Here is a 25,561-nt window from a genome sequence, read left to right on the forward strand (position 1 = left end):
GATTTGCTAACGCATATTTTGGATCTTCAACATGTGTACCTGTTTTTTTTTTTTTTTATAAAAATAAGCAAAGTATTGCTTGAAGCACTACATTTCTATCTGATGTTTAGAAAAATGACTTTGTATCTGACAGTGTCCTAGCTCCAGGGCTTGACTGGTTTGTTTATAAAGCATCTATTAAATGAATGAATCACTTGCAGTTAATTTGCCAGGTGTTAAAATTGTGAGGTTGGAAATCTCGGCGGGGACTGAGGTATGACTGTGTATAAAGCTGCCAGGAGGTTCATATGGAAGGACTGCATGCAGCTTTTACGTTGCCCTTCTTGTCAACTAAATGTTTTACTCACATTTTACAAGGTAGAAATTGCTTTCAGAGCAAAATAAAAAAAGTGTTGCAGCCACACTGAGGAGGAGTTGGTTTTCCTGCACACGCAAATCATGGCACAGTATAAGGCCACTGTGGCGTGAACTTTCTAGACACAATTTTTGGCACCTTTCACTAATATTTGGATACTTTTTTAACATAAGTGATGAGATTTGGTATACGTTTCCATAGACGTTTGCTGCTGCCAGTAATTTCTACAGGTGTTAAGACTTAAAAGTTGTTCTAACTTTTCAATGACAGTTTTCAGCTCTCTGCACAGGTTGCCAGGTGAGGACTAATTGCTGGCCACTTTTAAACCATCTTCTCCATTGCGGATGCTGCTAGATGTGTGATTCAGGTTGATGTTCAAATACTTCATGACTTGTTTTCACCGGGTGCACTCTGACATGTCTTCTGTGTTCCTACCAAGCGCCGACCTTCTAACTTCTGGGTCGAAGCTCATGGAGATCTAAGATTTGTTGCTGGTCCTCAACTGATTGGCTCCAAATGTGACTCCAATGTTAAAATGTCCAACTTGAGAGCAGAAACAAACATATTTACAGCCTGGTTCAAAAGACCACTTTGGTCTCGATCGTTTGATTTCACACCCATGGCAATTCTGAGATGGATTCATTTCTTTTGTAAGTTTCTATCAAGAAATTAATGTATTTCTAATATGATTGACTGACAGTCGTCTCAGCCAATGGCTTGCCACTATTATTTTCGCAATTATCATGCTACTGGGTTTAGTGACACAAGCAGCCATTCGTATCAACCCAGCGTTGGCTAAACGCGATGGTAATTTTTGATTCTCCTGTCGAGTGAACACGTTAAACGGTGTATTCTGGTATAAACGTCTGACGGCGGCACCGTAGATGTTTCGGTGGAGTTCGACTAAAGGAGCTTGGCACAAAGTTAACTTTGTGCCAAGATTGACATGTGGTGGGTGTGTTCCCGTCAACATCGAAGAAAAACAGGCCTCAAAACCTGTGGGTTTCCATTATTCTATAAAGTCTATGGTTCCCACTGGCAGGTAACGAAGCAGATTCACAGCATGATACAACCTCCACCGTGTTTTAAACTAGCAATGCTGTTCTTTACTCAGTTAGCTATAAACAAGCTGGTTACCTCTTTCCATATAACATTATCATGCAGCCCAGCTTGGTTTCATGCCACGTTGTCGGTATACAGGGGCTGAAAAAAGCCCCTCCAGCTTCCGTGAGTTCTTAAGTTGCTGAGATGTCTTGTTTTTACCAGCTGACACAGATTTTTCTAATCAGGTTTCGTCTTAGTATCTGAAAGTATGCGGGCTTGAAATAATTACCTACCTACATGCCCAGTTATTTTATAATTTTATGACTGCAAGGCTCCTGTCAGTGATATGACCTGCCCCTGCAGGGCAAGTATCATTATAAAATCATTATTGCCCTTTTACACTAAACACTTCAGAAGAACGATCAGCGCTGCACCTTTTTTTTTTTTGGGTGTAACTGACAGCTGCATTTTCGCATTTGGAAATGTTTTGCTTTTTGATTAAGTGTTGCTCTGCACCATGACAGATCACTGATTAAAGGAGACTAGAAATAAGAAGCCATTTCTAACCTGTAAAACCACTGTTCTTTGGGTTGAAGGTGGTTATATCAACAGTTGATGTGTCCAATTTACGTAAATACATCAAAACAGAGCAAATAATTGAGTACTTGACTGTACAGATTTTTCATTGTTGTTTTTCAGTAACTTATGATTTTCTTTAATTCTTGTGATAATGCAAAAATAATTTTCTTGAATGATACATTCAAGAGTTGATAAGAATGAACTACTAAGAGGGAAAAAGCATACATTTTCAGATGTAAAACTATCATTTTCACAACCACCAATTCTACAACAGGCACTTTTTCATTTTTGTTTAACTGCAGAGCAAAACGTTCAAAGTATTTCAGTGAAGAGAAAGGGCAGTTTTGTATGCCAAAGCTTTCAGCTCCCTCCTACACGGACTAGAATTGCATGAGAGACTTATATTGTGGATCATTTTGTGCGGACAAAAACATTTTGACTTCAATTCATGTTACAGACACAACCCTCTAAATCTTTGTCAGATCCTGCAGCCTACGTTTCCACAAGACATTCATATGACATGCTGGTTTCACTCACTGCCGCTGTACTTGGGGACCCAGCGGACGGAGGGAGGTAGACCGTTGATGTTGAAGTGCTTGTTATCAAATTGAGAGCACTGCTCTTCTCGGAAATCTTTCTGTCCTTGCGGGCATGGCTCAGTGTTGCAAGAGCGGAACTTCATCCGGCGGCCCACACAAAAGTTACCGCCATTTCTAGGCCTAGGGTTAGAGCAGATCAAGGTATGCTTTGCAACTTCGGTCCAAATTTGTGCACATTTAAAGAAATGCAGCTTCCTCTGACTCCACTCGCTGAATACACACACTTTACTTGCTGTAACTGTATCTGTATGATGATACTCTCTTACTCAGGCTCGTTGCAGTCTCTCATGGTGCTCCTCGTTCCCCCACCACAGGACCTGGAGCAATCACTGGTCGGACCCCAGGGACCCCACTCTCCGTTCACTGGCTGCTGGTCGAACTCCTTGTTTACACACATTCCATGTCTGCAGTACTGCATGTCAACACAGACAAACACAAGCGCAACAACACTTTAATAACCGTGATTGCAACTCTTGAAGTAGTAAAGGCAAGCAGAAACGGGGGACTGGACGTCCTCTGGCTCAACTTGGATTGAGACAAAAATACTTTTTCATTAAATCCTGATTCAGTCCTTGCTTACCAATTCATCCAAGTTATCTGGTCAGCTAAACAGAATCAGGAGACCCATGCAAACACAGACTGAAGTAAAGTAAGATGAAGACACTTGAAAAACAAATATGCAGCATGTTCAACCAGAGCTTCTACAAGTCTGCTGCAAGAGTTACATCAGTTAAAGGTTGAGTAGGTGATCATTTTAAGGAGCATTTTTATCTATTTTTTTACATATAAAAATTATATATCGAATGGGGGTAGGACTAAATAAGTTTACACTTCTTCCTACTCCTTTTTTGGAACATGTAAATCAAGTTAGCAAGTTTTAAAGGATGAAATTCCTTGTTTTGTTTTGTTGTTATTTTCTTAAACTTCTCATGAAGTGTTGTTTCTTTTTTTTTTACATGTACATGTTTACAAAAATAAAAATAAATCAAATCAAATCAAATCAAATCAAATATATTATATATTTATATATTAGAGGCGTAGGTTTAAACAGAAACTAGATGCTTGGTGGTTGTATACTCATTCTTGCACATTTCAGGCATAACCAACATAACCACACTTTTCAGGTTTCACTTTACAGGTTCTGATTTGTTCATGACATGCACCTATTTCCAGAATCAAAAGTAAATCAAAATCTATAACAAATGGAAAAATGCTTTTCGTGAAAATCTTGGGTTAGTGGCATAAAAAAGATGTGGCAATATCCAAAAAAAGAAAGCATATAATTTCCCTGCAGACATGCTGCAGTTCCCGTTTTTCATTTATGAATCCATTTTTGTGCAGTGCGACTTGCCATTGTGGAAAAGTTTTACAGGGACATGAGGACAACTGCAAATCAAATGAAGTCGTCAAGAACAAAACCATTAGTATCCTGGTTCATACTGTCTTCAAAGATTAAAAAGTCAATGTAAATTAAATGATCACTTTTTTTTAATTTACATTTTCTAAATCAAGCCAACTTTTTCTGATTTGGGGTTGTATAACAAGGGTAGTTTAAAAGTCACACAACTTGTTACATGTACACGTAATTTCCAGGATATTCCTGTTTTATTAGCATTCATAGTTCAAATGGGCACATGCACAATGCACATAACTAAAAAATTTATTAAAATACAGGCTGTTAGACAAATAATACAATATTAAATAAGCTAAAATTAAGAAAAAGTCAGCCACAGATCCTACAGAATCCAGTCTAATCTCTCTTATATCATCTTTGGCTTGGATTGTAAACACATAATTACATAATTCTGGCCTTCCGTACACTAGACCCAATGTGAGCCAGAAATTAAGTGCCTCGTATCAAACAGTATGTACCCACCAAGCAGCTTTTGCCAAGAAACACAAACACCCATCTCATAAGCAAAGCATAGAATAGCAGGCACATTTCCTCTTGTGTGTAACCGAATCCCCCCCTCAGTGCCTAAGATATCGGAGGGTCCTGTTCACTGAAAGAATGCAGGACAAGACGGCGTCTGTCTGGGTACGTAGCCCGCCGTCAGGGCACACAGGCGCGGGGAGTCGTGGCACCATGATAAGGAAACTCTAGAGTTGTGATAAAAAAAAGGAGCAGAGTTCACTACTTGCTCAGCATCAGAAACTCCCGTCTCCTGCACCATTGCGTACCGTCTCAGGTACAGAGCTCCTAATCTCTGACCAAAGAGGGAGGATGCTCTTCGTAGAGACTCGGTGTGTTTATCTTCAACAAATTGTTTGGTTTGCGAGCTCCAGATGAGGAATAACTATCATTTCTACGAGCTGTACTAATCCCCCCACTGGAACATACAATTGGTTCTTTTGCACATGAGCAAGTTGAATATGTTAAGTCTTTACACAATGAAAGGCAGGTGTTAAAAACCTTTTTTTGCAGAATTTGCTTGGCCTTTTTTTATTGTCTGACTTAATGACCTGATAATTTTGTCGGAGCAACAACAGATTCAGAGAAGAAATCAAACAAAAGGCACGAACAACAATGTGATAAACAAAAACCCGTGACTGGAAATGAGAAGAGAAGGCAAACAGGTGCTGGCCTTTGTTGGTTGAGCAATCTCGGCAGGAAAAATAAAGAGAGACATTTGCAGTTCTGTGGAATTGTCCCAGACAAACATTTCAAGAAGTAAGGCCAAGACCTTTCCTTTGTCAAAGCAAAGCCATTCCTCTGCCTCGCGGCTCTCACGTCCCCTGCCCCCACGTCAGCTTGGGGACTGTCAACCCAGACCTGAGCATCTTTTCTGTACGGCCACCCATCCCCCTGATCCCCTAATGGGGGAATTGAAAAAGCCATGCAGAGACCACCACAGTGCAACCGGGCAGCTGGACCCGAGGAGCTGTCAAGTACAAGAGGGACTGTCTGTCACGAAGGACCAAAGACTGTGTAAGCCTCTGAGGCATTCCACTCTCCCTGCTGGCAGCCTGTTTACAACCGTTTAGTGTGGACTGAAAAGGTGATCTGGGTGGAAAAAAAAGGCATAAAGGAGGCAGAGGAAGGGGAAAAAAACATCTGTGTGAGATGATGTATGCGTGTGCGCATGAGTGTGCACATGTGTGAGAATGAGGGCCAAAGATCTGGAGGTATCTCGGGGCCACGCTCAGTTCCAATTAGCCTCTTCCCAAAGTGCACAAACACACTTGGGAATCACCGAGGTGAAAGGAAGACTCAAACGAGCTTTTTACGGACACAAAGCAAACTGTTTGCCTGAAAGATTGTCAAATTTTGCCCTCAGTCGGTAAGGTGGTGAGACATTTGAAGGTCTCATGAGACCAACCTGTCCAGCTGTGACAAGCATGCATTTCAAATTAGGAATTTCACAAAAGCAGCCCCTGACTAACCAACTCATATCAAGATGTGCACACATGTATAATGACATGCATGCGGAGTGCTTGTACTGTAACCTAAGTACATACATCATTAACTGACACAGAAAAACATACACATCCTTTTCACAACTTGGCTTTGACAACATATTTGATAAACTTTACCCATCGGACCCATAAAGGCGCGAAGAGTGGTCGTCAACAAACGACTGCAGCGACGAGACCAGTAAGGACAGCAGCATCTGCTCTGAACTCCTCAGCTGGCTGGTTTGAAAGAAAACACCCTGTAATTGCCAGGAAACTGTTGCAGAGAGCACCTCATTTCTGAGCACAAGCCATACATCACTGCAGGAATGAGAAGGCAGAGGACGGATTTAAAAAGCTGTCCGCTCTTTCATTTTAACACGGCCGTTTCCAAAAAGGCATCACCTTTCATGTTCGTTGTGTCTTTCTCATGTCCATGGATTAGAAGTTCACTTTAACGTGAGCCTGTTGAGTTGGGGGTCACATATGTCTCTGGCTCCTGGAAGTAGGGCCGCTGTCCTCTCTATGGTGTGCAATAATCAGAATCAGAAAAAAATGAAAAACAGCTGGAGCCACCTGACAGAAAGGTACAATAAGGACCGCCGCTGTCGGTTTTCAATAACGTATCATTGATTTTTACATGTGTTTTGACTTGACCTCGAGGTGAGACGTGATGTAAAGCCTCTGAAGCAATGAAGTTAGTAGAAAGGGATCCTTTGAAGAGTTCTGTTTGCGTACATGGGGGACTGGGAATAAGTCAAATGATAGTTGATCTCAATTTTACTACCCCATGACCAAAAGAGTCGAGCCATTGTGAAAGAGGTGAAGAGAAAAAAATGGAACTGCAATTCTAAAATTTACTTTGTATTGTATGTACAATGTTTGTTTTTTGTTGTTTTTTTTCTTTTTTCATCAGCTTAAGGCAATTTGAGCTTGAAATTGCAAGGCCTTTAATACACTCCAAAATAAGTGAGTACAGAGCAACATAGTGCTAGTAAAGCAACAACAGAAAAACATGGTATTTCAGGTGACGTCAGAAGTTGGTTGTAATAACGTTCGTGAACAAAAGACCGGGAGCGGTTTACATAATTCTTTGTGATAAAATGGGAAAAAATCGGGGATAAAAATATTAAAAAAAAAAAAAAAAGAAAAAAAAAGGTGCCTCAGGCTTCAGCCATGGGTAGGCGCTGCCCTTTCATTGGGTGAGAAAAAGGATGACACTAGGAAAGAGAGGGGAAAAAACACATCTACAAGATAGCTGAATAAATTTGAGTATGTAAAGGGGAAAGTTGTAATGAACAGTTGTAAGGGTTACTTTGAGAACCCAATCCACGGCAGGGATGTGTTTCAGCTGGAGGTAATGGAGACACACGACAACGATTTAGGCCCTGTAATACTACCCCGGACACCTGCTAATGGAAGAGAGCCAATACCCCCATGGCCAAGGAATTACTCTGAGAAAGCTTCTTTAAGTGGCATTTGTGAATGGAGATACATTCACAGATGCCACTTAAGACTTTACTCTGCAAAATAGAAGCATGTGTAGGATCAGACAATGCAATATTTTGTATTATTTTTTTGGAATAAATGTGCTTCAGAGCAAAGACTAGCAGCAGTAAAGCAAAAGTAAAGCTCTGTCAGGTTTTATGGTTGTATCACTGCCATTGGCAAAGGTCGTTTACAACGCTGTGATGGCGAATCAATCCAGAAAAGTACGCCGTCCCCTATAAAGATCATGTGGAGAACTAAGACTGAAACTGAAACACCAAAATACTTCTCAAGTCTTTTGTGAAGGAGTAGGCAACATTAGAAAGGTTTAAAAGCATTACTATCCCACATTTTTGGCCCATGTTGCAGACTTTAGTTGTAAACCTAAATGGATGTGTAATAAATGAAACGTTATTGATGAGAAAAAAGACATTTACAACGTTGCAAACAAATATAGGCTAAACAATTCCTGATTTAAGGTATGTAAACTTATACAATGTTCAGGTAGTATTTTGCCATAGTTCCATATCTCTTCTTTTTATTTTGTTAACATGAAAAGCAGAGGAAGAGAAACAATGAGACACGGGGGAAGGTGAGGGAAGGAGAAGAGGACAAACAACATGATAGCAGTGTGACCCAAAGCAAACTCTTCTTTTATCTCCAAACGTTGTTTCCTATCCTCTCCTGCTCCCTCTCTGTAATCCCTGCTTGCTGTACATCTTTCAAAGGCCTGTAAGGGTTGTCATTACGGAGAATGAGTGGTTTGACTCCATCAGCTGTTCCATTCAGCTGCACTTCAGAGGCTTTACTTTTACTGCCGGTGTTTCTCAGTTATCATTTTCCCCGAATAACCGCTGAGACACACACACTGTACCTCCTGTAATCTTTAAAGCTGTATGTCCTAAAAATGTTCTATCACAAGCAGCTAAAAGCAATTAGGAGCGCTATCATTAGCTCCCACTCACATAAGTCAAAATGAGTAATTAAAAACAGGGATGGACAAAACCAAGCCAGATAACTCTGCTTTCTAGTATCTTCCTTAGAGCACCTTCTCCAGTGGTAGTATTTCCATAAAAGACGATTTTATTCACTGCCATACAAGTTATCTTGTGAGCTCTGTCATGCACGAGAGGGGCTCCAGAGCGAGTGAGATATTAATTTTGGACATGGGGGACAAATATCTTAACTTCCTGGTAGGGCTGGGCGATATATCGAGATTTTAATATATATCGATATATTTTCAAATGCGATATGGTACGAGACAATATCGTTTATATCGATTTAAAAAAAAAATCTTTTTAATTTTTTTTTTAATGATTTTGATATAGTTTATTTTGTGACAAATTGACTTGAATGTTTTATTTGAGATTTGCACAAATGTTTTGTTATTTGCACAACTGTCAACCTCAGTGGAAAAGTCTGCCTGTTACTGTCTACATTGTATTAATTGCACAGTGTATTTTAATTTAATTGTTATGCAGGAAAGGGATATTTGTTTTATTTTATTCAAGAAGCATTTTTATTCTATATATGCAGGCAGTTTATTTTTATTTCATTTGTTTTATACATTTTGATATTGTGCAGATCTCTGTTAATAAAGGTGCCTGTGTGACATTTGGCACGAGGCATTATATTAAAACTGACTGTTTTTTTAAGGGTTGTTTCTTTTACCTTTTCTTTTTCCTTTCTATTCTTTTGCTATTGACTGTTTTGTTTTGGTGATTTTGTATTGAGGGGAGGATTTTTTATAAGCCCTTCGGGGGTTCTTTTCTTCTCCTGCACAAATTATTTGTCCTTGTATGATAAAAAAAATAATTATTGTGTTATCACTGTGCAAATAAATAAATAAAAAAATAAATAAAGGGTTTGCCTCAGAAAAAAATGAAGCTAATAGAGATGCTATGCTATAATGCTTTGGGGGAAACCCCAATTATGGCACAGAAAAAATATTGATATATATTGAGTATCGCCATTTAGCTAGAAAATATCGAGATATGACTTTTCGTCCATATCGCCCAGCACTACTTCCTGGGAGAAAAAAGTTAAACTGAAATCCTGATCTTTCAAAGTATTATGTTGTTAATTTGCTAGATAGGAAACAAAATTGGCACAACATATCGACCAAAAAAAACTATTTCAATCAGCTATCTGCTGCCTTGATTTCTAAAAGTAGAAAAACCCAGAAAAGTCAAACTCATTTCCAGTTTAGAGAATCAGCCCCAAGGTACATCAAGGCTGTGGGGGATGGAGGTGTCTCATCCTACTGAGCCGTTCTGTTGAAATTATCATAAATAAACATGTTTTTCTACGTTTAAGAAAAACCTTTGAGCATTTGAAGTTTCTTCCAACTCACAAACTGTGAAATGAAACAACTTTACTGAAAGGCCGCCTCAATCTGAAAATATGTCCCATCCAGTGATCTGTTCAGATCTGTAGGGTACATTGTGACATCACAGACCCAGATCAGAGTACAGATATCCAGCGTCTGCATCTTTAACTCCACCCAACATCATATCAGGCTCCATTTGCTCGTGGAATGAGGTCTAGATATTAACTCCCCCCGCTGTGATGATCAGAGGTGTACAGACATGAGTAGGAAGGAGTTGTGTCAACTTTTAAAGTAAGGGAATTGGTCTCATGGCTCATGAAGACTTCTGATGCTGCTTTGTGTCTCAAGTTTGTGAAAAAGTTAAACTATTTGCAACCATGTTAGGCATTGTTATGTGCCTTTGCAGTGCATGTGTGAGATGACTTTAGCTTCATGTCATTTCCCTGTCATGTTGTAATTGCTCCCAAGTGCATGTATCCCCTTTCAGACAGACAATGAAGAATACGTGTAATCACACTCTGCAGTAATCACGCAGATACATATCACACAGCCAACAAGGAAAGCTGTTCTCAGCAACTACCGGACACAGTAATTCCACCAGCAAGCAGCGTGACTGCTAAAACAACAATCCTCTTGTTAGCCCGAATCCACTGATCTGCCTGTGATGATGGCAAATCAAAGTGGCAACATCCTGCAAATATCCAGAGATTAGCTGAGAGTGACACCGATACCAGTCTCACAATCTCAAACTCCCATACAGTCTCAGACACACACACACACACACACACACACACACACACACACACACACACACACACACACACACACACCAGGGCATACAAAAATACTGACAAAAGCACACCCCCGTCCAAGCATCATACAACAAGTCTGTCAGGTTGCCAGTGGAGCTGCAGCCAACACTCACCACCTCTGCCAACAGACTCCATTCTGCTCTGGCTTCACTTCTCAAAACCAAACTATCTCGCTCTAATTGGCTGAAACTAGAGCAGGTTATCAGTTTTTTCCAAGGAATGTTCTGGAAATCAAAAGCAACGTCCCGTTTTTTTGTTTTGGGTTGGTGTGTGGGGGTTCAATTAAATCCTTATTAAGAATAAGAATATCTGGGAATTTCATAAATTGTACATCGTAAGACCCATATTTCATTTCTCTGTGTATAGAGCAGGTTTTTTAGGGGGCGGAGTCGCAACTCAGCCTTACTCCCTCCTCCTTCTGTGAGGTGTGACCAGGGTCGAAAATTAGCAGTAGTTTGCATCCTGAGATGGTTTATGTGTTATATGTGGTGTAAGAGATTACTGCCACAACACGGTAATCCACATTAAAAGAAAAAAAAGCAAAACACACAAAAAAACTTGTTTTTCTAGTAAGAATGTGTTGTGTTTGTTAGCTGGTTAGGTGCAAAGGCACAACCAATGGGAAAATCGGTAGCCTAATAGGTAAATTAGCAGCTATTTATTATTAATATTTATGTTTAATTTATGATACAGGTAACAAAGGGGCAGGGTTAAATAAGTTTTACTTCTACCTGCTCCTTTTCGGACACTGTTTTTTTTTCCCTGTTTGTATTACGTTTTTGTTGTTGTTGCTTTTTTTCTGTATGTTTTGAATTTGTTTTAAAATTTTATATTTTTTTCCTTATGTGTTTCGAAATAAACAATTCAATCAATCAGTCAATCAAAAAGAGTTGGTTTAAAACAGACAAAAAAGTGATTGATTATTGATTATGAAATCAGATGGGGAAAGAGTTCATTTTCAACAGTAGGTATAGCTCTTTCAAAGTCAGTCTTATACAAAGTACATGTAAACCATCCACCCCACCAGTGTTATACATGTACACCATTGACTCTATTGATCCAGCAGCTGGGGCATCATTTGAAGCTGGAAATCTGAGCCAGGTCTGTGATGTCACAGTTCCCTATAGAATAGAATAGAATAGAATAGAATAGAATACATCTTTATTGTCCACCAGAGGTGGAAAATTGTCTTATAAACATAGAAGGTTCACTGAGTGCCACACTTTCACATTAAGGTGGCCCCCAAAACAAAGTGACGGGGTTGTGTTTTGTCAGGGATTTGTTGGTAGTCACTTCAGACGCTCCTAAAGCAGAAAAAAAGGCCCCTTGATATATGCCACAAAAAATGCTTTCATGGAAGCTTGAAGTAGTTCACACAAGCAGGTTAGTCATATCATCAACAGAATGTGGATCACTGAGAACTCAAACAACAGTGCTGGGGATCTCTGGTGATACGCAGAGCTCTTTCTTCATTCTGTTCTCCTAATTCTGCTTAATATGTCACTATTATTGATCAAATTATTACTAACAGTGTTCAAGGTAGATGACAGCTTGCCTCGAACTGTTCGCCTGGTGGATTCCTCCTGTTAATTACACTGGATTCCTCTTGACTTGTGTTTGCTCCAGGCAGGGGATTGTACTGAAGCGAACATCTGATGCATGAACATATTGAGTTCCCTAGCTCAGCAGTTTCTAAGGAATTAGCATTGCGTGAACTTTGAATTTTGACTGAATTAGAATGAACTGGATTACATTTAATTGGACTGTATTGAACTTGTTTGCGTTTTATGAAAAGTAACTTAGAGGCGACTTTTGTTTTGGATTGGAGAAATGTTTCAAAGGGTGCAGAGATGGACAAAAGGCTATGTTTATATACTGTGACAAGCTGACTGGCCCCTAATGATGCACATAAACATACACGCATATGCACGTACACACTCAGACACAAACATGTGTGAGTATATCCAAGAGTAGGTTCTTCTGAGACACATACAGACACACAGGCAGGCAGGCAAGCCTCAACTGAAGAGCAAGAAAGACTGAAAAAGTATGGGCTAAAGGGGGAAAAGAAGAAGATGAGAGGATGGGGAGGGGTGTGACTGTATTTATAGACAACAAGTGATGGGATGCACTTGTTAGAGCGCGGCCCACTGAGCCAGATCACAGATGTGCTGCCAAGAGGTCATGTGACCACATTACTCACTCCAGTGCCCCGTGGAAGCAATAGAGAGAAAATGAGGGTGAGAGAAAGAGGATAAAGGCAGAAGCGGAGAGGCAGAGAGAGTCACAGGAGAAAAAAGGGAACAGAGAGGGTGAAAACCATCTTTGAACCCTGGCGTGCCCGTTGCCTATTGTAGCCAAGCAGCATGCAAACAGTTTCTTTTTTTCTCCCCATCATTTGGCGGACGTGCCTCTCTCCCACTATCTGGGCACCGACTTCAATCACCCAAAGCGGTCACATCTTTGTTTCATAACCCGAGAGAACAAAACACACTGCCGAAAATAACCCAGTCACAAGAGGTGACGGCCATTCAGAAAATCGGCTTTTTTGTCACAACATGTAATCGCTCTGAATGACATGCTTGTGTGCGTCTAATAGAAGCTCCACAACAAAGCTTTGAAGAGGATCTGAGGATGCTCACACGATCCCGCTCCTACTGTATTTCTCCCTCCACCGAGGCCAAAGCTGTAATCCTCCACATCTGACACCTCGGAGCCAAGAGGCCGACCCCAAACCTCAGACCTGAACCTCATGACTTCATTTGCAGAGAAGAAGAAGGAAAAAAATGAAACAGGGGTCAGGAGATGAAGTAAGATGGTGTGACAGATTACACATAGATTATGTCTGGGGAAAAGACAGACACAGTGGGTGAATGCTAAAAAGAGGCACCAAGAGATGTAAAGAACGAACAATGCAAAAGTGACACAAAAGAATTAAGAGGAATCATCTGGGCGTGCAGATTATCTCGCTGTGCAGGCTTACGGATGAGCACGAACATACTCACAGACACACAAACACGCCGCAGCGACATACCACATAAAAGCACGCTTGTGTGAGCAGGTGAGCGCTGGTGCAGGGTCCCCATCTCTTTCAACTCACGCTACTTCAAACAGCATCCTGCATGAATCTGAAACAGGGGCCTCAGCACCACAAACAAAGGTGGTGCCACCACTGACGCACAAGAAAAGGAAGACAGGAGGCTGTTCTCACGTCTGTTCTTTCAGAAAGCAAGCGCCGCTTATTTGACATTATTATGTCCAATTGTTACTGGGACATTCAAAAAAACTAAAACGAATTCCATTTTATCAATATCATAGTAAGAAAATGCCCATTCATCAACCAACATGCTCAAGAGTTTAATCTACGTTGCTTGACAGTTTGTTTTGGATTTCTTCTTAAAAGCCACTTTATTGTAACAGTAATGAAGGAACCTGCCCCCAAATCTTACATTGGAGTAAATGTATCATTTTGTGAAGTCTTAGTATTTTAGAAGGAAAGCAGCAGCTTGCGTTCAGTTCTTACTTGTCCCTCAGGTAGATTAAAAGAGTGATGGGTATAACCTTCAGTTGACCCCTGTGAAACTGAATATGTAGAAGTAGGTATGAACGAACGGACAGAGCTCCTCTAAAGTATTGTTCCCATTATATTATCTATCCAAAATGTTGCCTATGCAGATTTGACGAAGATGGAAAAAAAAAAACGGGTTTGTTCATCCAGAAAGATACTCAGTCTACATTTTTGATGCCTGCATCATGGAGTAACTCATTCAAAGAAGCGTGATGATTGCATAAACACATTTCAAAAATATTTCTGTGTTTTGTTTCAAACTAATCTGTTTGCAGATGTCTGGACGCGATACAGATTTTAAGCATCGAGGATCAGAGTTGTTTTGCCGGCTGTCACGTACTGTACAGTTGTGGAAGCAGATCCTGACCCCACACCTGACCTCTATCACACAGCAGAAAGCGTTTAACTCCCAGCCACAAACATAACACAGAAAACTCTACCTGTAACATCAGTCATCAGCAGAGGTTCAGGTTTCACAGCTCAGCGGAAATATAAAAACAACAGGAGCAAAACGTTTGAGAGCCCAGATATTCTCAGAACCTTTGATTTTTCCACACTTCACCAGATGTGGAGACGACTACAATGAAATTCCATACTTCTCTGTGATGTGCAGTAATCCTCACATCAGTTTTGTTGTTACAGCTAGAAACCGCTGACAAGAGCCCAAATCTGAGCATAGTCATGGACTCAGAACTGAACCTTCGGAGACTTCTATCACCTGAAGAACGTCTCCAGGATTAAAGGACTAATGTCTCAGCAGGATCTCGAAAAACTCATCCATGCATTTCATCTTTAGTCGACTTGATTACTGCAACGTCTGCCTAAAAGCTCAATCAGATGGCTACAGGTTATCCACAGCGCTGCTGCCCGAGTTCTCCCTAGAACGAAGAAAGTGGACCAAAATGCATCAGAGACTTGCTGTTGCCATAGCAACCATCCAGACCTCTCAGGTCTTCTGGACCTGTTCTGTGTCCCTTTTTAATGCTCCACAGATCTGGAACAAACAGGAACCCTGAAACCCTCAGTTCCTTTATATCAAGGTTTAAAACAGCTGCCTTTGACTGAATTGTTTAAACTATCTGAATTTAGATTAAAGCAATGTTAATTTTAGTATAGCACTGTAAATCTAGGTGAAGTCTAACTTTTCTTTATTATGCCACTGCGCTGTAGCTCATAATCTTTTATTTCCTCTCTACTTCTTATGTTTTCATTATCTAAAGCACCTTAAAGAGTCTTTTGGCTGAAATGTGCAATACAAATAAACTTGCCTTGCCTTGCATGTGACGCATAGCCACACTGGTGTTGTCCATCTGCAGAGCCAGTTACAATCTCTTCATCCACCTTGTCTTAAAACCCGCTTACCAGATGTGCACAAAAAAATCATAATACCCAGAGAATCAGCTGGTGATGCCATGATTTTCCAGTTTATGCCACTGTAAGGTGGCCATATTACATAAAACTAATCAACTGTTATAAAATGAACTGGCAAAACATTTGTTCCAGAAAGACCAGACAACCTGGCGAGAGGTTGTGTCTCCATGACACAACCAGCAGGTGTGATTTCACTCCGTGTTTTTCTCCCACGTCCGGGATGGGAGCTGGATGGGAGTTGCAGTCCCAGGCACATTACTGTTTAGGCTGGTTGTTGTGGTTGGATTAAGATGTTAGCCATCTCCTGTTAACCTCTCCTCGCTAGACCTGACGCTGATCCGGGACCGAACATGGTGCGGAGGGAGATGGAGCCAGATGAAAGGATGTGAGATGTAACATGGGCTCACACTGCAAGACTCCTTCAGGGCAGGAGGTCAAGGAGAGAAGGGAACCCTCCTTCTCTCGCTCCCTCGCTTTCTCCCTCTCATGCATGTTCAGAATGTTGAACACCGGCCCACCATCTCCAGGTTCACCGTGTCTCCCACTCCCTCCTCTCCCCCTCCCCTCGTCCTGCCTCCCGCCCCGCAGAATCACTGATGTGAAAGCTTGTGAGAGAGCGCTAGTTGGCTTCGGCCCGGGCTCTGTTACGGCCCGAGCACTGACCCACTCGCTCTCCTTTTAAAGAGGTTTTAGGGTCACGGGTTCACAACAAGGCGACTCAACTGTGAAACGGCAGGCGGCATCCTCTTTCAAAGGCCCCATGTCTTCACCTATCCTCTTTTCTCCCTCCGCCGTCCTCCCCTCTTTTCTTTCCTTTCTCTCTCTTGCTTCCCCCTATTCCACTTCCTCGTCCGCTGCCCTTCTGTCCATGTTCCCTCAGTAACTGACCTGCCGTCTCAGTCCCAATTAGCATATTATCCCAGAGTGAGGAGAAGACAAAGGTTACTGGGGGGTTACTGCCCGGTGACATGAGTAAAGCTTGAGTTATGGTTCTGCGTCAAAACGACGCCGTGCCTACGGCGTGTGGTACGCGTCGACGCAGAACACACGCCGTCACTGACGCCGTCACTGACGCCGTCACTGACGTGCACCTCCAGAAAAATTGTAACTACGCGTCGAGACGACGCAGACCACACGCAGACGGAGAGGGCTGTGATTGATTCGCTTGGTAGCAATTAGGGGTGGGCAAAAATATCGATATGGCAATATATCGCAATACTTTTCCAGCCGATTCAATATCGATATTCAAAATTTGAATATCGATTTTTTTTTTTTTTTTTTTTTTATCCCCGATCTTTTTCCCATTATATCACCCAGTGCTCCTACCTAAGTGACAGTCCTGGGCATTGCCACTCTCTACCTGCACTGAGCTCAGGTTTTATTTCACATTTTATTTCATTTTATAATGTATTTTTTATATAACACAATTGCCTGTCCTTAAAAAATGAAAAATAATGAACAGAGGTTTATTTATTTATGGATTTATATCTATACTGACTGATCACTGTGCCTGTCCTTGGTTTTAGTACCCATCTTTCTTGTGTTTATTATCATTTGCCACATAATTAAAGCAACCTCATACTAAATTTAATGTTAATTTCATATGATGTAATTAATGTGAAAAACATATACAAATATGTTGTAACTTTAGCTTGTATAGTTATAATAAAACATTGTTTTGACTCAGTTTGTCCCATGAATTGTCACTATAATCTGATGAACGTGCAACTCGGATTTTAAGATCCATCACTATCATCTGATGTACATATATACAACTTGGATTTTAAGATGTGTAATGCATTTTTAAATTTTTCGGTGAACTATGTAGAATATAATAATCGGGATATCGCATAATCGGGATATCGCAATGTGTATCGTATCGTGGCTCAAGTATCGTGATGCGTATCGTATCGTTAGGTCCTTCCCAATACCCACCCCTAGTAGCAATGCATTTCCGGTTTCCGGTTTGAAGCAGTCGTGAACTTTCAGCGCTCTTTTCTTCGTGTATGTGTGATTTTTTTTGTTTTGTTTTTTTGCACAATAGTTGTCCTTATCTCTTTGATTTACTGTGACTGGAAAAAGTCGAATAAACCATTAAGGAAAAGATTGCGAATTAGCGGTCACGGGGGGTACTGCACTGCGGAGAAATGGAGTGACGGAGAAGTCCGAAGGATTCACGACGGCGTCACGGTGACGGCCTGTGCTCTGCGTTGGTTTGACGCAGAACCATAATTCAAGCTTTAAGCTTCAAATTTCTGAGTCGGGCCATCACCTGAGTACATTTACATATGTGTCTGCAACCCGGAAGCCTACAGCTCACCAGCGCTTGATGATCACTCCTTTTTTCCTGGTCCAGAATGTGAACTTGATGAGTAAGCCATGGGAAATTAAAGCAGCTCTGCATGGGAGGTCTGGCTTGTGCAAGTAATGGATTTCGTCTGAAATGCAGTGAGGCCAACTTTAACAACAAGGCTGATTGGAGAATATGCCAAAGTAGATATTTAAATCAAACATGCAGAACTCCAGTTTGACATAACCGGAATGTATAAACGCTACAAATTGGTTGACGATTTATTGCATTGGGAGCATGCAATGCTTCCAAAGTATCCAGACCCAGCCATCGAACCATCCAATAACTATTTCTTATCCGAGTTTAAGTAAACAGGTCCAGACCTCGCTCTCCCTGGTCACTTCCTCTAAGACCAAGGCATTCCTGAGCCAGCTGAGAGATGTAATCTCTCCAGCATGTCCCAGGGTTCCTCAACATTAGACATACCTGAAAGTCCTCGCCATGGAGGCGCCCAAGAGACAACCTAACCAGATGTCTAAACCATCTCAACTGGCTGCTCGCGATTGCAGAAGAGAAATGACTTTAATCCGAGTCCCTCCTGAACGGCGGGGCTTCTCACCCTATCTTGAAGGGAGAGTTCAGCCCCCCTACAGGGGAAAAACCACAATCTCATTCCTGCAAACTGTAAAGACAAACTCTTGAGGCACTAAGAGATGCATCCATTCATCATCTATACCCACTCAGGGTCAGAATGTGCTGGAGTGCATCCCAGCTCTCCTTTGGTGAAAGGCAGAGACAGACAGCGAAGAAACGCCTTCTCAAAGTCCACAAAGCACATGTGGACCAGTTGGACAAACTCCCATGCCCTATTCCGGGACCCTAGAGAGGGTATAGAGCTGGTCCAGTGTTCCACGTATTATTCCTCCTCAATCTGAGGTTCAGCGATCAGCTAGACTCTCTTCTGCAGTGCACAGACCTTACCATGGAGGCTGAAGAGTGTGTGTAACTCCAATAAAACCCTCTGGTCCCACTTCTCAGAAAGGGAAACCACTTTTTCATGAGTAGCTTATAAAAATTATTATTACACGTGTTCACCCAGAGTACAATTTCGAAAAAACTTTATGACGACATATACAGTACACGTGAGTGAGTACATGTGTGCAGTTTGTTTAGTAAAAAAAACCACAGAACTCCACATGGAATAACTTACCATCCCGTGACCACAATCAGTCCCATCGGCTAGCGGCATGTGCTGGGTGCGACAGCTTTTATTGCCCTCCTTGTCTGCACTGGTGCACCACAACCTCTTGCACTGTTTCTGTGGGGAAATCAAAAAGAAAACAGAAGTGAGTAGCAGGCTTTAAAAGGGAAAGAGCTCATCTATTCTGCCACAAGACTCTAATGAATGTAGCGGCAACTCTCTCATGTTGTAATGCAAATATGTTAACTGGTTTCTTCTAAACTATTTAAATCAAAGGAGCAGGAGGACCTGCATTGTTACAATGCTTTCCAGGCATGCACTTGATGCATTTTAAATGGCTCCACATCAGGTTTTGATCAATGATTCGACATAGGCTGATTTAATCTACGTTTTGGTATTTTATTCAAATGCATCTCATATGTTATATGTGGAAATATGTGAAGCAATAAAACTGAAGCCTGCAAGTAAGTACTGCAAACACATAAGCTAAAACCATAAGTTGTTTTCTTGAGATCGTACAGTTGTTTAGTCTCAGTACCTGGAGCTCTATTTGTTTTATGTGCATAAAAATGCTCTGTCTTTCACAATTAAACATTGCACTAGGTGTTGCTGGATATTTTTATTAGATTAGATTTCATGAAAAGTTTAAATGATGTCAGATAATCTTTTTGTTGATTTTTGTTTTTTCACTCCAGGTTTTACTAATGTGATGGACAGTTGTTCACCCCGTTTCAGCAGTTTCATTAATTTCCTCACTTGCTTCGCTTGCTTTATGGAGACTCGTCATTTCACCCTTCTGAAAGAGTAATCAATTCCATGATCACAGGATGTTTTTTCTGACCCGGTTGTCATGTCATGTAAAGCCCAACATACAGGGAAATGAGGTGGGCGCAGGGGCCTAACCGATATTTATAACTACAGATAAACTGCTGTAATTTATAAGAAAGTAACATTTAGCAAAACATTTTTGATTTGAATTGTTACAGATATTGTATTATACAGATTAGCCTTTTCTTCTTTTTTTGGATCAGTTGATTCGGTTCTTACAGGTGGATAAATGTTGGTACCCGTCCATTTAAAAAAAAAAAAAAGGTCACTGAAATAACTTGAAACTGACAAAGGTAATGATAAATATTAATTTCCAGAAATCATTGCTTTTAAATTGTGGTTCAAAAAGACGACACAAATGAAACTGGTCAGGACAAATTGGTTGGCACCCATAGAAAAGTGGTAAAATAATGCGTCCCTAGGGACATGTTAAACTAAAATACGTCCTATAGACGAATCCGGCGAAACCCGGAAGTCGAGCGGCCGCCATTACTGCGGTGGCGGCTCCGCTCCTCCGCTCCAGCCCATAGACATATATACGTATGGATCTATTACTCCGCTCCCTGCCAGGCTCTCTTAATGTATTTGTATCATCGGAACACTCCTGTCCCGGTCACGTGCATTTGTTTTGATAGTGAATGAAGACGGGAGGGACTTTCAAAACTACTTTTCTGTTTCACCAAGTGAACAGACGGAACGCAAAAAAAGATGTTAAACTGCTGGAAAGGAACTGGAATTTACCTGGATACCTTAAACAAGGAAGCCAGGGAGCGGTATATGGAGAAAATAATGATTATTAACGGTTTGGGTTCATATGAAATCACTACTAAAGAATGAAGCTCCGATGAGGATTTACTGCCGCAGTTCTGCAGAACCACCGTCTTACTACCTTGTTTAGTGTTTGGCAGCTGCTTTGGTAAATGTTTGACTCGCCATGTGTCAATAAATTAGTATAATATAACAACATACAGTAGCCTACATCTTTTTTATTACTCTTACTTCTCTTTTCTTTTTTTTTATGCTGAAGAGGCTCCGAGGCATGATGAGCAATATTTTTCTTTTCCTCGTGAGATTATTTTTTTCTTCTGCAGCTACAAATAGAGTTGATATTTTTTCCTCAACAAACTAGTTTTATCTGCAGATTGGGGTTATGTATGTATGTATTCTGTATCATCCGGAGCTGAGATAGTTCTGCCCTTCAATTAGAGACCTGTAATTGCGTTTTTTTTCGTCATCGGACGCCAGGCGATCAATAAAATATTCTTGGATACCTAAAATAAAACAAAACATAAACAGGTAATATTTAATTGTGCAGACGTGCCTCGTAAGGAGAGGAGGTGGAGAGAGCTATATTACAGTGTTTAATCATACACTCCCTTATCTCCCTATTCCTCTATTCTTTCCTGCTTATCGCTCAAACAAATCATTATTTATAAATTAACATCAGCATTAATGTAAGATACCTTCATTATTTATGGAAGGCCACTGTCTAACATCATCAATCCAGCTATAATGATGCTGTAGAGCGTCAGGTTACAATAACAGCGCTGCGGTGGCAGATTGACACCTGCCACCGCAGCAATGGCGCCGCCGCAAGATGGCGGCGCACACAAACCGGTCGCCGGATTCGTCTATAATTGACATCACAAGTGTCTTTAAAGGGTGAAACTTTGTCACTCTGTTCACCACACTGAACATGGAACAGAGGAAGAAAAGAAAAGAGTTAAAAGGAAGTGACCAGAAAGAAATATTATAGACAAGCTGTGATAACAGTTTGATTTAGAAGTTTAGGGTCTACACAGGACTGTAGCCAACCTCCTTGGACATGACCAGAAGAGAAAAAGTGATGACAAACTGAAGAGATGAAAAATACGAATGGTAATTAAAGATCCCAGAACTTTGAAAAACATTCAAGGTGAACTCTAAGGTCAAGGTACATCAGTGTCGAATGTGAATGACCAGGATGAACAAATGCAAATCAACAGGCTACAAAGCTTCTGGGAGAAAAAGAAATCTGGAGCTACAGTGAAACATGGAGGAGGCTCAGTTATGTTCTGCGGTTGTTTTGTGGTTCTGGTACAGGTACAATGAAATCAATACAATGAATATGTGTCTTTTTTTCATTTGAAATCCATTTTGGCCTTACCTGCTTTCACCAATAAAAACTATAAAGAAGCCACACCATTGGCCCTTTTCTTGGCCCATGCCCAATTGGTAGACTTGTCATTTGGGGCTCATAGTACTAAAGACACATGAAATCTATGCTACTGGCCCATTTCAATTTTAATCGAGATGGGGCCGACACAGACATGCTGACTAGGCAGCCAACACACCTTTGCCTCTGGAGCCTTCCAGGCAAACCAAGAGCTGGTTGTGGAGGTGTGACAGTTCAATAAACTGCCCAACAAGCCATATTATTATTAAAATAAGATTAAATATGCTGTTTTGGGTCTTTATTAACAGCAGAAGTCATGTTCAATGAAGGAACTAAGCAGCTAAAGTGATGACAGCAAGCCACATTTGACACCCTAGTCTGCAATGCAGCTGTCATTCATAAAAGCACGTACATGATGGATTAATAAGTGCTTTGCAGTGGCTATGGATGTGAAATCTATCTATGGAGACTGAAAAATGTTTTTGTATTTTGTATCAGGCTCTAAATATGTTTATCTCTGCTGTAAAGGAATCGAACCCTAGATCCATGGAAATTGACTCAACGTTTGCGTCAGCCACTAGTGGTGATTTAAGGTACTGCATGTCTTCCACATTGGCCTCAATTGGAGGTATTCTCTGGGGATACATAACTTGTTGGCGGCAGAAATATTAATTACTGCAGTCTTTCAAATAGGAGGTTTTTTACTTTTTTCTCAGTGAAATCCAAGTGGAAACTTTTTTAGGAAAAACAGCTCAGCACAAATGTCTTGACATTTAGTCAAAAAGGGTTTTCCTTTACATGTGGGAAAATATAAGTCACTGTAGATCTAATTTCTTCTTTATTTTTACATTGTGCTTTTTGGTTTACCATCATGCCAACTTACCAAAAAAGGACAAATCTGGGAACCAGGACCAAACACAAGTTCACACTGTCTGTTGGCATTGTAGATTTGACCAGGGAGGAGGCTGGGAAGCTCGTAAATTCTTCCTACAGGTTCATCCAGGAGGCATTCCCCATAGCCAGTGCTAAAAGACAGAGAGAAAATACAGAGAACAGAAAAGAAAAGCACAAAATGAAAACATATTACAGTAACAAGGCAACAGTAAGGAAAAAAAGTATCAGTCTTTGTGATCTTCCCCACAAAAGCAAACATCTCTGTGTCACTGTCTTTGATCATCTTTATGTGTGTTTATCCCTGTGGGTGGTCTGTGTGGTTACCTGAAAAAGAGATTGATACCACTTCCCCTTACAGATTTGTTGGTAAATGCTGTCTCTATAGAATTCGAATTAAGACTCCAAAGAACAGTATTTTTAAAGATTAAAGTAAACTTACATGGTGACCGCAAGTTTATTTTTCTGTGCCAAAGTCAAACAGGAGAATTCAGAATCCCAAAGCACCTTGAATAAGCTACATAATTCTGCAACACTGCAGTATAATAACAGATTGTGCTGTAAATCAGCCACACCCTGAACCCCTGCGCAATAGCAGCAGACAACAAAAGCCCAGATGGACTGAGCATAGACGCACCAGCAGCCTGCATATAAAATCATCGGCCTTTTACGGTTGTGAAAAGCCACCAGCCAAACATGTCAGCAGAGCAAACCGAGCCACAAAAGACCTCTTGGTTTTTGTGTGTGCGTCTCCTTCAGGTGAGACGTGGATAGATGTGTAATTACACGACATGTCTGCACCGCACTGACAAATTTCATCCTGAATTGAGCCGCTAAAACACCTGCTCAACAAAGCACCAGCTGATATGACAGGCCAATAATTATACTGGATTATCCGGGGTTACCATCACTTTGTTTCTTTGCCCTTTCATTTCCAGCCGTAATGTAAGAATCTGCAGCACAACCTCCCTGGTGACAGGGGTGGAATTGCACAAGAAGGACACAGCGATGGTGGGAGATGTTGTGAATAAATGCTAAAGAGCAGGCTGTCAAAAAAAAAAAAAAAAAATCACACAGACAGTCCCATATTACAGTGTCTTTCAGCAGTTGGTCATCTGTATAATCAGTGTACCGGACTGGTATGATTATTAAGACCAAGACAGACAGATGGACACAGAGAGAATGAAGGGGTCATTGAGGTCATTTAAAAAAAAAAAAAACAAAAAAAAAAAAAAACATACATTTTTCTCCAGAAAGAAATATCCATCACATGATTCGGTGACAGAGAGGTGAGTCCTCCCTGACACGGTGGAGATCCAACACCTGACAGCCATTAGAACACTTGAAATGGAGTTGTGTAACAGGATTTTCTATATCCTGTACCCAAATGTATCATGTCAGTCACATAAGCTTAAAGAATAATAATTTCCTAATGATAATTTTCAATTGCTCTCCTCAAAGTCAGACATTTACATATATCAAGGAGATATGATATGTCTGGATATGATGATGCTTGCTCTCGCTATATTCTGAAATTTTACACCAAAAAAAGCACAAATCTGTAAAAAAAAAAACCCACTTTATTCAGATCAGTGATTAAAAATGATAAGGCTCGCCCACTATTAATGATTATGTGGTTTCAACGTCCTGTAAGATTTCTATTTCTATTGTACTTTTATATTCAGATTTTTTTCTGTTTTTTTGTTTAGGTTTTCACAGCACCGTCCCACACAGGAATGAATAATAACACTAAGGAAATTAAAACAATTTTCATCAGCCTGTAGGTGTGGGAGAAGAGTGCATGTCTTTGCTGCAACGGTGTGAAAAGAAGTAGCAATCCCTTCATTTTTGGGATGAGATGTTTAAGACCTGGCATGTGCTTTCTTTTTTTTTAAACTAGTGGAAGAGTGGTGCAGATTGTAATTGCTCTTCAGGAAGAATGAGCAGTCAAAACACTGACGTACTCCACCAGGTCGCTTTAGCTGAGAGGGATGGTACTGTAGAAATGCTAGATTGAATCAATGCTCCTCATTGTTGGCTGAGGACAAACTTCAAAAGCACTTGGACTGAACTCCGGAGGGCCTTTCCCACCGCTGCGGTGCCCACGCTGAGTCCAGCGCTGCTTTAATCTCGCGTTACCTGCACAGCCTTTTCTCATCTGTGTATCCCACGTAGCCAACAAGTTTGACATTTACATCACACTGTTACTGGTTTACTCCAACACAGCTGACACTGACCAAGCAGAATAATGAAGAACTTGATGGAGGTTTTCCTCATGTTTGGCTGACTGCTCCAGCCACGCCATTCTGAGGTCATTGCAGGATGGAAACTATGTAAAGCGCAACCTTAAAACTCCATGTGAGGCATCGCCTAACTGTGCTCTGGAGATGCATCTGGTCGACAAAGACGACCTTTGTGAGGCCCTCAACAATTAACAGTGGAAAGGAGGGAAAGATTAAAGGGTCAAGTCCAGGGAGGATCTAATTATAACTTTGCCTTTTCAAGGGGAAGTCCTTCGCCAGCATCACTGACCACGCTGTTATAAACGAACCACGGCTGATTCTGCTGTGGAAACGAGGCGATGCGACTAGATTATGAGCCGTCTGGGGGAGACAGCCGAAGGGCTGCAGATGATCGAGTGCTCAGGTCAGCCGAGGA

General features: G+C 41.0%; 1 protein-coding gene across 1 annotated transcript in view; it reads right to left on the bottom strand.

The window, feature by feature from the left end:
* LOC133443809 (A disintegrin and metalloproteinase with thrombospondin motifs 20) overlaps positions 1-25,561 on the bottom strand; it is a 133,130-nt gene that overhangs the window by 71,812 nt on the left and 35,757 nt on the right. The window contains exons 10-13 of the mRNA XM_061721073.1: positions 22,896-23,037; positions 19,039-19,146; positions 2,844-2,989; positions 2,516-2,697 (exon numbers count right to left, since the gene is read on the bottom strand). Of these exons, the coding sequence (XP_061577057.1) occupies positions 2,516-2,697; positions 2,844-2,989; positions 19,039-19,146; positions 22,896-23,037 (578 nt within the window). The remainder of the gene's footprint in view (positions 1-2,515; positions 2,698-2,843; positions 2,990-19,038; positions 19,147-22,895; positions 23,038-25,561) is intronic.

The sequence above is a fragment of the Cololabis saira genome, chromosome 5 (assembly GCF_033807715.1).
Source record: "Cololabis saira isolate AMF1-May2022 chromosome 5, fColSai1.1, whole genome shotgun sequence".
Taxonomy (NCBI): Eukaryota; Metazoa; Chordata; class Actinopteri; order Beloniformes; family Belonidae; genus Cololabis; species Cololabis saira.